This window comes from Tribolium madens, unplaced genomic scaffold, assembly GCF_015345945.1.
Source record: "Tribolium madens isolate multiple individuals breed KSU strain unplaced genomic scaffold, Tmad_KSU_1.1 Scaffold_91;HRSCAF=231;Tcas5.2_LG7, whole genome shotgun sequence".
In the NCBI taxonomy this organism is placed as follows: Eukaryota; Metazoa; Arthropoda; class Insecta; order Coleoptera; family Tenebrionidae; genus Tribolium; species Tribolium madens.
In genome coordinates this window covers 10,735,972-10,748,500 of record NW_025401063.1, presented here as the reverse complement: position 1 = coordinate 10,748,500, position 12,529 = coordinate 10,735,972, and the positions used below count along the sequence as shown (strand labels likewise).

The following is a 12,529-nucleotide window of genomic DNA, read 5'->3' as shown; positions in this document are numbered from 1 at the left end:
ATCAACATTTAAACAGTGCTGGAAATGAAAGCTTCTTGATGTTTCAGAAGGGCTCTCATGACTCACCCGTATGATAAAGATTTAATTATAGCATAGCGAGATTCACTGCAATAAAGCCAAACAATTTTTGCTTATCCGCTTCTATAAATAGTAAAGAGGGAATAACCCATGAAATTACTCGTTCCGTGTGTTTATTGGAACTTCTGAAATTGGTTCGGAAAGCGCTTTCCAGGCGAAGACAATGAAAGGAAAAAAAATAATCATAAATATCTCCGGCTTTGCAATTTCACTTCTTCCACTTGTACATTGAATTTTTTAAATAGCTCATATTTATAATCGATCGTTTAGTTGTGAAGTGTGCTTTTGAACGTCGCTCTTTTCATCGCACAGCTCTTAAATTTTGCCGACTACAACAAAACGGTCTCATAAAGAACCGACGAAGAGATAACTTCTATTCTTTCTCTCCACTTCACGACGAACATTTACAACAATTAATTTTACTACAATTAAGTCTTAAGTGAGAATGATTGCGATTTTATAGCGTCAACCAAACAAACTTTACTGTCCGACTTTAAGATGTTTTTTTATACCAAATTGTTAAAAAAAAATAGTTCAAAAAAGGAGTCGGTGAAACGTGTAATAATACTCACACAAGGAATTCTGCTCTAACGGTGGTGTTAGTACCTACTGCTAATTAGAAGTGGGGATTTTTTTTACGCTTCTTCTACTAGTAAAAGCTCTGTATAATTTTTTTAGCATATTCTACCAAGAGTTATTAAGCGACAAAAAATCAGATCCAATTTTAAATTCTAATCCATTTTTTCTACCTAAAGACTATGAATTTATTTCTTTTTTAATCGATTTTACATTTAACAGAGAAGAAACTAAATAAGAAAAAAATTCAGCTAAACATTATTAATGATCTTGGCTTTGTTCTAGAGAAATAACTGTTCGAGAAAAATATAAATTAATTTAGGGATTTTCTAAATAAAATGTGAGTGATTTTGTTTTGATGAGATACAGCAGTATGCTTACCTAATTTATTAATAATTAAGATAATCGATTTACATGGATTGTGAGTGTACTTGTCTTATGATTAAACTAAAAACAGAACACTCCTAGTTGTTTCTGTAGTGTTTTATTCCTTAAAACCTAATCTCACACTAATTCTCAAAACCTATCTACACTTTTCAGTGGAACAAGTTTATCAGCTTTCCTAAAAGGGGTTGGTGGTGTGTAAGCAAGCAACGCCGTAATACATTAATTAAGTTTATCTCGGATTATTTAGAAAATAAACATCTTCCAGCTCCAGTACAATCCGAATAAATTAAAAAAATGGCAATACATTTTTTCATATTTATCCAATTATAAACATAAGCCGCTCATTTAAGCATTCTATTACCGCTTAAATGAAACATTACTAAACACACCGGGATAAACAAAGTTTTGAGCAGAAATTGGGAGTAAACACTGACAAAGAAAGGTGTTTTCGTGTATCGTAAACAACTATGATGAAACACTAAAAAATAAAAATGTTTGTGTTTTTAGAAATCGTTTGGGTGTCTTGATAAAACCAAAAATCTGTCCTTAGATTAGAGTAAAGTTTCATCATGTGTAGAAATCTACTTAGTTAAAGCTTGAAGTTTATTAGTTTGCAAGATGATGAAACGAAAGAGAACAATAAACACATTGTTCTCAAAAAAGGAGGAGCGTGTAATTAATCAAAAACTGTATTTAAGCATCATTTTATAATAATTAAAAGTTCCCGTGGGTGTTGCTCATTACTTAAAACACGAAAATCGTGTGTTAAGTGTCACGGTATAGGTGTAGGATTACCATAGAGTCATAGAGATAAGTTACGTTTTGAAAAATTATTCAAAATACTACTTCAATAGTGTTATTTTTTTTTTTTTTTGATATACCGTACTGTAAGTATATCAGCACATTTTTCTCCATTTAGTAGGTACGTCATAGAGTTTAGGAAAGTTTATGATCTCTTAACTAAGATTGATATTTTGGTTCGGTGGAGTGTAATGGAAGCTTTGGAATTATTACAGCCGGGTGTAATTGATCAAGAGCATTCATACAACTGTCTGTTGTATAGGAGCAATAATTAATGGCGTTGGCAGTTGTGAACTTCGTCAAAATTAAACGATGAATTAGTTTCAATGTGCGTTTGAAATTTTTAAATCTAATCAAAAAGTAAACATGTTTACATTTATTGCACACTTTGCAGCAGAAAACTAATTTCGTCGATCGTCGCAAACGTGCAGTAGAAATTTTTCTTCTAATTAAAAGCAAACAATTGTACCTACGTTTTCAGTGTAGTGGAAAATTTTCTCCTAGTTCTTTTACTATTGATCTGATAGAGGTTTGTTGTTTGCCGTCTTCAAAGGGTCACATGTCAATTAACCCGAAAGGTATACCACCCACTTGTGGTAAAAGCAGGAGCCAATCGAGACTTCCGATGACTCCACTAGTCAAACAATTTTTCCTCGTACTTATTTTTCCCAAACACCCAAACAGTTCCAATATTTGAGATTCTCAAGCAAACAGTTTAATTGCAATGTCGTTGCAGGTCTGGAATCGCAAATTGGAGCAAATATCGAGTCGAAAAATTCAATACACGTTACAACAACTTAAAAATCACAAAGCTCGCTCGATAATGATCAACAACGCGCAGGAAACGCTTTCAGATATTCACAAGGGCATAAAGGATCGGAAGCTGTATCGCACGCAGATGAAATACTGGACTAATTAAAGTCCTCTTCATCGACATGGTGGTGAGTTAATTTCTGAATTTACAGCTGAAAGGTTTTCATCTACCGTTTGATACCTATTAATACGGCGATGTATCGATCGCCTGAAAAACTTTCAGCGATTTTGCGAACATATGATTCGTGACGACCTATATTTCTACTAACAGATAATGATAAACGTTTCGTCTTAATTCTGCGAGAAAGTTTTTGACTAAAATTAACGGAAGCGCAGTTTGCAATTATCTGAGAAATGAAAGATTGTTCCACAATTTTATTGTATGGAAATTAATTAAATTTTTTTAAAAAACTTTTGTTTGAGGATAGTTCACATATAAACTTCGATCCCAATAAAAATCAGTTTACGTTTCTCGGATGCATTTCAATTTTGTTGGATTTACGGTTGTATGCAGCCTTACTGATAAGTAAAGCTTTGTAGCAATAAGTTGGAAAAGAGTTAATTGTTCGGAAAATTTATCCATTCCGCACGAGGGTAATTATTTAAAGTAAAAAACGAATTAATTGTGACTTGAATTCATTATTTAAGCCAAGTCCTCGTGAATGCAACTTGATTAATTCATGTGAGAACTTTTGATGTTTGATTATAATAATAAATTAGTTCTCAAGAAAAAACATCTCATACTTTTTAATAAACTAAATTGCATTGCTATGATTCATTTAATTTCTAGCAATAAACCTAGTTTTTAATTTTTAACTATACTGGGTAATTATGTATTTCAATCCTTAATTAAAAAAATATATTTTACTATTAGTGATGTCACTTATTTCTATTAATGGTTTATTTTCCGACTCTTGTAAAGAAAACTAAAAACTAAATAAAAATTAAAACTTAAAATATTTGCAATGTGTGTATAAACAAAAGACTTGATAAATTAATCATCTCTAAAGCAATACAAATAACAAAAAACAGGATTTTTTTCAGCTCTTCTATACATACACTGTGTCAATTTTAAAACTTGCAATCGGCAATTTCTCTCAACTGAAAAAGTTATTAATAATCACTCAAAACCGTTTTGGTGGTTCCTAGGGGGAATTAAAATGACATGATAGGTGACACACCTCCACCCACCCTTGAATATAATAAAAAAAATGAAAATTTAACGTCATCGTTTTTGAATAATTGGAAAAATGGCTTTACCAAATAGGCAGTTGTATGACATTTTTGAAAAGCGCTTGTTATGGGCTTTCCAACGATGTATCGCAAGTAGGGTCGTGCCATTTAAAGCTGTGGCTTGAACGGTTTTGAGTGATTCTCAATAACTTTTTTAGTTCTAGAGATATTGTCGATTGAAAGTTTTAAAATTGACACCCTGTATGTTGTTGTAATTTGTAGGACGCGAAAAAACGATTTCTTTTTCTCTAATTTTGCTGATTTTAATGTATTTAATATTTCGAAAATTTAAAGACAATACAATTTTTCGTATAGTACAAAAGAAAAAAATGAATAAATAACATTAAAAAAAAATAAAAAACTGGTTAATGTTTATATACAAAAAAAGTGTAATAAAGGAAATAACACATAAGGTTTAATGTTGAAAGTTGCAAAAAGCTTCAAGTTGTTGAGTTGTGAAAAATACTCCAGTGTTAAATTTAAAATAAAAACTGAAAACAAAAAAATTATTTTTTTTGCATTAAATCGAGTGCTTAATCCAGCTTGGAGATATCAACTTTTAATTAACGCAATCAATTTAAGATGAGTAAAACTATTGTATATGCAAAAGCTAAATGGTCTTAAAAATTAGTCAGTATAGTTTCTTGAGTTTTTTTTAGAAATTTACAGAAAAAGTAACATGCACTATTGTAAAAAAAGTTGAATAAAATTGTTTTTTTTTGTACTTAATGTTAAAGAATGCTTTTATGAACTAATTTCAGTAGATAAAGTAGTCTTTTATCGTTTAGTGAAATAAAGTAATTTTTATCTACCGTTTATATTTAAGAAATTCTGGTAGGTGAGTACAAAATAAAACAAAATATTGAAATATTATACACGACGATAAAGATTGTTTATCTATTATATCTATCTATTATTTATTATATCTTTATATAATATATATTATCTATTATCTATTATATCTATTATCTATAATAGTTGTTTATTATACAAGACGATAAAATTGAATTTTATCTTCAAGAGCTAATATGTACGAAAACATAATGAAAATTTTATCGTCGTGTACAATATAAAATTTTATTCAATCCTCACTAATTTTGTAGTTAATTTGGTCGATATTTATAAATGTCAAAGTAAAATTCAACAATGAAATCTAATGTCAAAGATGGTTACCAACTAACAACAACAGATATACAAATGGATGTATTTTTTTATCATCCAGACGATAAAATTTCATTTTAACATGAAGAAAAGAGTAGATAAAATTCAATTTTAACATAGAGGATTGAATAAATAACAATTTTTTTTCATTTTGATTAAGTTTACACAATGTTCAGAAACAATTAATTCTTACGTAAAAACATTTTGTAGAAAGTTTATTCCAGTTTTTGAAACTATCCTTACATTCTCTGTGCGGTCATTATTTGCTGAAATATCGATGGCCAAAGACAAAAAGATTTTTTTTTCATTAAAAGTCAAATATCTCAGCGACAAATTGACGTAAAGAGAGTAAAGAGAACATAAAAAAGCAAACTGAAGCTGAATGAACAAGCTGTCCAACCTATCCATACTAATCCAAACTAATAAAAATTTCCCCAAGTCCGTGGTTCAGAAAAAAAAATAAATAAAAAATTACTATTTTTTTTATTGCGCTAACCGTAGCTCAGAAAAATTTTGCCAAAAGATTTCAAGACTAGAAACTTGAACCTTCAAAATGTTTTTTTTCAAATCTAGATATGACTATTTTTCATTGAGGTACAGCGTTTCAAAAACCACCAACAAATTTAAGAAATTTTTTCTTGTTCTCTTAATTTTTTGTAATAATGTATAAAAAGGTATAAAAAGTTTATGTAGAATGTTTTGTCGTTTTGAAGTATTTGAGATAATAACAAATCTTTTGTCAATGAGTTTTTCACTGAAAAGCTTAATTTTAAATTAATTTAAAAAATAGAAAAACAAAATAGAATAACATAAACGATGAATTTGATCCATTTTCTCGGAGAAAATAGAATAAAAGAAGATTTAAGACATCTGCGACAATAAAAGTGATTTTAAAGAATGGAACGTTACTAAATAAAGGTTATTATAAATACGAAATTCCAAATACCTATTATTAAGAATTATAATATTCTTTTTACTTTAAGCAAAAGTATATTTTTTCAATAGGTGCCCGACACCCATTAAAAAATTTCAATGGGGTGCACTCGCTCCGATGTGGTCGGCGTATGTGTTTTTTTGGTCTTTATTGACATCTTGTTTTTATGTTCAAAAATTATACATATATTGTAAAGAATATGTCAGTTAACATTGAAATATTTTCCAATCTGACTATTTTATTTCCTCGTAACTTTCAAAGAAACATAAACCGTCCGTTTGTTTATCGTTTTCATGCTCGACGTGGTTTTTTAGCACCCTCGAACACTTCACATTTTCTTCTTTTTCTTTCCAGTTGAACACCGAATGGGCACAGGTAGAAGTAATCGACTTGATCAACGACGGTTCGGGCTTGGCTTTCGGCATAATAGGGGGCCGTAGCACCGGCGTCGTCGTCAAAACCATTCTACCAGGTGGTGTAGCCGATCGGGTAAGTTTCATTCACACTCACCCGAACGGAAATAGATCATCATCGACCCTCAAAGGCCACGAACTTTAACATTTTTAAATTGAGCCATAGCTGGTTAGGCTCCGGTTACGCGGTAAAGCGATATCGTAGGTCAATATTTTCGGACCCAGGCCTGCAAAAAACGAGCAAAATTTAATTTTAATGGAATTCCGCTCTTAATCCCTTGAAAACTCGCTTTTTCAGGACGGCCGCCTTCAGAGCGGGGATCACATCTTGCAAATAGGCGAGGTCAACCTCAGAGGGCTGGGGTCAGAGCAAGTGGCCTCGGTTTTGCGCCAGTGTGGTATACATGTGCGAATGGTCGTGGCCCGGCCGGTGGAATCGACTTCTGCAGATTACCAGGTAAGCGAAAAAATTAACGCTCGGCATGCCCTCACAAAACACATAAAACATATTTTGCCGACATGACGTTTAAAGGTTTAAAATTTCTGTTGGAAGAGATTTAGGTCAAATGAAATTTCGCAATTATGGTAACGAGGTTTTTCGGGACGCGAATATTATCGGGATTTCACTCGATTTGGGGCTTGCTTTGGGATTACCACTAACGGAATTATTTCAGTTAGAAACCCATTGAGGTTGGCGGCATTGAGAGGCCGAAAATGAGAAATGTACGTGGTTTATGCAGCCCGACAATGAGGAGATTCGACATAAATTGTGGAGTCGGCAATTTAAATATTAGTAATTATCAATTTATTTATCCGGACCTTGATGTCTTAAGACATGTACATGCATCGTAGTACACACAAAACGCATATGTGTATGAAAAAAAAATTACATTTTTGTATGCACATTTATGAAAAATATAAACTATAAACAATGTCAGACTTTATATCATATACAATGGCAACTCTTTTTTTTTCTTTTTTGCATAAATTTTTACTCAACCAAGTGAAGAAACAGATAAACCTGTCATTCCATTATTGTTTCAGCATCATCATTACCATAATTAAGTAATTAACACAATTGTGTCCCTCATTTCGATCACATTTTCCGGTCGACACCAATTTCTGGTTAAAAATATTTTTGCCACTTTTATCTTTCAAGCAAAACTTTCGCTTGATGTGTTGCTTTTGCCACAAAGTTTAATCTAAACATGAAAGCATTTCCCTATTCCTCTTTTTCCTTTGTTTGTATTTGATTATAAATTACACAATTTTCCCCCAGGCAAAAAAGCCTTGTATTCAAATAACGAACCGACGAATTTATTATCGAAAATTATGATTTATCGCAGAGTTTCATTTAACTATCGGGGGTCGTGTCAAGTTAAAACACGTTTTTATCTGTGACGTCCGAGACGCGTACTAAATTTACTACGTGAGGAGAGTCTCAAGATTAATTGACGAAGTTTAAAGTGAATCGGGGTTTTTTAAACGGAAAAAGTTTACTTAGGAGATGTTTCAGAGACATGGTTTGTCAAGTTGGACCGAATGATTTTTTTTGAATAAGTTTTTCACATGCAAAAAATGTTATTATTCCTGAAACAACTCTTTGTGTTTTGCTTACCTTTGTTTCAATTTTTTTATCATAAAAAAATTATTTTAAAGTACATTTGCTTTGAATAACATTACGAAATTTCTTTCAAAATATATTTAAATACGGTATAAGAAATGTTTTAATTTTCCACGTTAGCTAAAGGCATATTTCGTTCAATGTTAAATACGGTATAAGAAATGTTTTAATTTTCCACGTTAGCTAAAGGGATATTTCGTTCAATGTTTGCAAATTAAGAAACAGATTTTTACGTAAAAACCTGAGTGTAATCATAACAGCAGGCCAAAGCAACAAACAGGGAAAATAACTTGACCTTTTCGATAATGCTGTAAGAGTAATTAGAAAAATGGTGGATGCGCTGGGAGAGAAAATCTAAACCTTTTACTTCAACAACGATGTTTTCTAGTTTTCAACCCAATTCTTTGAAAGTTCTATTTTGACCAATTACTTGCTTTGTGAAAGTTAAAGTCAAATTTCCCAACTTCTTGGAAACTTTTGTATGGAAATCAATAGAAATTCTTTGTTCGTCTAACAAGAACAACAAGCTGCCATTTCCACCTACTAACAATCTGAACTATTTGAACTTTCAAATGTTTACTATCCCGAAAGTTTAATTAACAGCTTATTACATCTGGTGGTCAATAATTAACACCGGTTTGAAGGTTACCAAATAGCAGGACAAAACAAGTCTGTACTTAAGAGACATTACTAATCGTATTATTTGCAATGAAGCAGCAACAATATCGGCGTGTGTGGGTGGATCAATGAAGGTGTTCATCGATGCAGAAAACAGAAACCTAGCAATATTGGAACGGATTACAGATTGAAAGTTTTTAGCTCCTGGATATTACGAGGGATGAATAGACTTGGTTGCAGCAGAAATAAACAGTTTTTGAAAACAAATTAGAAAATAAATATCACAATGGTCGTAAATGCGATACAAGCACAACTTTGTCTCAGAACGGCAAGAACCTTGTTTTGCCAAAACCAAAATCTTGCATAAATTCATTTATGCGTTAAATTTTCATCGCATGTTAATGCTGCACTGAGTGAGCATTACGGTTCTAGATGACAATTTATATTCACGACAAAATTCGAGAGCAGTTGAATTTCAAATTAGAGATTTAGGATATGGAAAAGCTGAAAATATTAATAAACAGACGGAGAACTTGGAATATTTAAAAATTATTAAACAAATCCCAGTCGTAAGGTAGTATTTTTTTAAATTTGTTTTTAGGCGTTGGGCAGTCATGCCCCCATCGTGCCGACGAAAATCCTTGGCGATCCCGTCGAGCTTGACCGTCACCTAATCGAAAACGGTTACGCTGAAGCGTCGACCCATCAACCTCCGTCCTCTTTCACAACACCATACATCTACTCGAGCCAAAACTCCAACTTCCAGTTGCACGTAAGCGAATTCACTCCCCGTTTAATATAAATCGACGTATGAGTTCCAGCCCATTACTGGAGCTGTCGACGTCGTCAAAAACCCTTTACCTATCGGAGATGTTCCGGCACCGCCTCCACCTACCACCGGCCCCGTCATTACCAACATGCTACCTCTGGATATGGCACTGCATGAACCAAATTTGCCGGAAACTGAAACATTCTCAGTGGAACTGAAGAAGGACGATCTGGGATTGGGGATAACGGTCGCAGGATACGTCTGCGAGAGGGGTAAGCAACGATAAATGTGCGAAAACTGTTTTTTTAAAGGGCTGCAAGTTTTGCCTAAAAAATAAAATATTTGCAAATTTTTAAATGGAGACATGAGTGTTAGGGTTTGTACGAGTAATTATTATTACACCGGCTGCACCATTAAAACTTTATTCATAATTCTCTCAGATGCAATAACCGGTGCAGTAACAAAAACCCTTCCACCACTTCGACAGTTTTGACAGCTTTAATTTAAGTAAATTCGAACGTTGATGTTCATGAATTTTATTTAATTAACTCGAAGAAAATTCATTTATAAGCAAAATTTTCGGATTGTCATCTTTGAACATTTAATTAAATTATTCAAATACATATTTCTATTAAAAATCGATACACAGAATCAGAATCGTGTTTCCAGGAATATCGCGCTTAAAAAAATGTAATTTACTTTCATAAAACATCACGCACAGGGTAAATGAACGTATATGTAAAAAATTCGTTTTTTCATAAAGTGTGAGATAACGATCCGTATATGCTATTCCGGCCTGCAATTTGCGGAAATTCGGATTTCATGTTCTTGGAGTAAGAGCAATAAATAAATTTATATCACTTAAAAGGCGCATTTACGTATCAGTCACGCAATCTTTTTTCAGAAATAATCATCAAGTAAAACACAACAACTCGAAAGAAAAACATGGTGAAACCTTAATAGAGCAACTGTGTTGTGAAGAGAAAATATTGATTTTGATTTAAATCTACTCAGTTGGAAATAAATTTACACATTACGTGCTTACTTAAGCCTAGAAATCGATCTTTTATAGTCCTTTTTTAATAGTTTATTATGTGGAAATGTTAAGGGCGATATTCCGATCGGTTCGATTTTCTCGTAAATTTTCAAACAAGCTTAAATAACATTAAATACGGAGCAATAAATTATGCCAGCAATTTCCTTGTTTAAATTCTTTGATGTATGTGTAATGGCGTAAATAATGGTATAATGTTGGGCCATTATTATCCTACATTCTAGAACATGCTTTGTTCTGTATTGTTTTCTTAAGAGCACTTTATATCTGCATTAATAAACCTGTTTCCATTTCTGTCACTTTACGGCTTTGTCTTAATTTTAGCTCTCAGCTCTCAGACGCACAATTGAGGAGCTTTCGTTCAGAAACATGCATTTTTTCTCTATGTTTTGGCTTCGTAAAATACTTATTTATTTGATTACTAGTCTATTGTTACACTTTTTACGGTATTTTTGCACTTTTTTTTGTTTATTTACGTACCTTTTGTTGTTCAATAAAATTATTACCGTTCACCTTAGCAAATCTTTTATTAGTCCGTTTTCCCATCACAGCCCTATAAAATTCTCCTAACCCTGCATAAACCTCGATTTATTGACGCATTGTACCTTCAAAATAAAATATGTACGATCCCGAGACCCGTCTGAAATTTATAGCTTGAGGGCGCTGTTCAAAATTGGCGCCGATTTTCGCGATTCAGTAATTTCCGATTACATCTGTTCTGATAATAAATGATTCGAGAACGTCTAGACTATAGAACTAGAATTTACATAATTTTATTCCGAGCTGTCACTTCCATGCTTTCGTTGACGCGAATTTATATTTTTTTTACAGAAGAAATATCTGGCATTTTCGTGAAAAGCATCAGCAAGGGGAGTGCCGCTGATCTGACGAAGAAGATTAAAATTAACGATAGGATCGTTGAGGTAAATTTTTACAGATTTTTTCATAGTAGTTAATGTAACATGGCCCTTGAATTTCATCTAGACAAATTTAGATTTATTCTCCTTCTAAACAATGAAAATTTAACGGTGCAATCTCATGTAAATGGATCCTCTTGAGCTTCATTTATCTAATTTTGCTAATGAAGCCATAAATTGTTTTTTTCTTAAATCATGCGTAAAGGTGAACTTTATGCATTGATATTATAATGTGCGAAGTTAACAACTTTTTGTCCAAGTCGTTAAATTGACACTAGTGCGTGAAGTACTCATTTCACACACTGATAGCATTTCACGCAGCGACCGAAACATGGCAACTAATTTTTGAAGAATTTTTAATAATCAAAAATTGAAGGAAAACCGTTGTCATATTATATGTGCAAAACTGTTTTTAAGTCTCGATCTTTATTGGGCAAGAGGAAACATACAGAATAACAGTCGCTTCAAACACTTATGTGTGTAAATTAATAACTATTTTCTATAACCATATTTTTATGTGAAGTTGAAGAACTTCACACATCAAAATCAATACGCAAAGTTAGCCATTTTTTTGTTAAGAGCGCGAAATTTACAGCAGTACGTGAAGTGCTCCTTTCACACACTGACGGCATTTCACGCACTGATAGAAATATGATAACTAAATTTTGAAGTATTTGAGAGAATTAATTTAAATACACAACTTTACGAGGCTTACGCCTAATGTACGCACCCAAATATACAAAAGTCACAAAACACTGGATACAAAAAATACACATTTAATTACTTAATTTTTGGAAATCCATGACAATAGTTTTTCAGAAACAGTTATCATTTGTTTTATCAAAAGATGCCAGAAATATAATTCTAGTTTATCTATTTTAATAACTAACTAACAAGAAACGTTGTATTTTTTTAAAGGGTGAACAAACAAGAGAAGATTATCCAATTTTTCAAAATTTGTAATCGAGTTCGTATCGGAATATGTATTATTGATTGCATCTTACAGGCGCAGGTCTCGTAAAATTATGTGAAACACCCTGTATTGTATTTATTAAATATTATGTGTGCCAAAATTGTTTTTTAAAGCTTGATTATCTCGCATTAAAAAACAGTCATATCGCAGATTTAAAATAAAAATAACGATTATTTCA

At 32.2% G+C, this 12,529-nt stretch overlaps 1 protein-coding gene across 3 annotated transcripts in view; it reads left to right on the top strand.

Annotated features, from left to right (window-relative positions):
- LOC123011975 (inaD-like protein) overlaps window positions 1-12,529 on the top strand; it is a 64,967-nt gene that overhangs the window by 10,619 nt on the left and 41,819 nt on the right. For all 3 annotated transcript variants that reach the window (XR_006413179.1, XM_044409712.1, XM_044409711.1), the window contains exons 2-7: window positions 2,579-2,783; window positions 6,338-6,472; window positions 6,695-6,853; window positions 9,240-9,410; window positions 9,460-9,679; window positions 11,293-11,384. Coding sequence is in view for 2 of the 3 variants with exons in the window: in XM_044409712.1 (XP_044265647.1) it covers window positions 2,778-2,783; window positions 6,338-6,472; window positions 6,695-6,853; window positions 9,240-9,410; window positions 9,460-9,679; window positions 11,293-11,384 (783 nt within the window). In the remaining variant the exon portion in view is untranslated. The remainder of the gene's footprint in view (window positions 1-2,578; window positions 2,784-6,337; window positions 6,473-6,694; window positions 6,854-9,239; window positions 9,411-9,459; window positions 9,680-11,292; window positions 11,385-12,529) is intronic.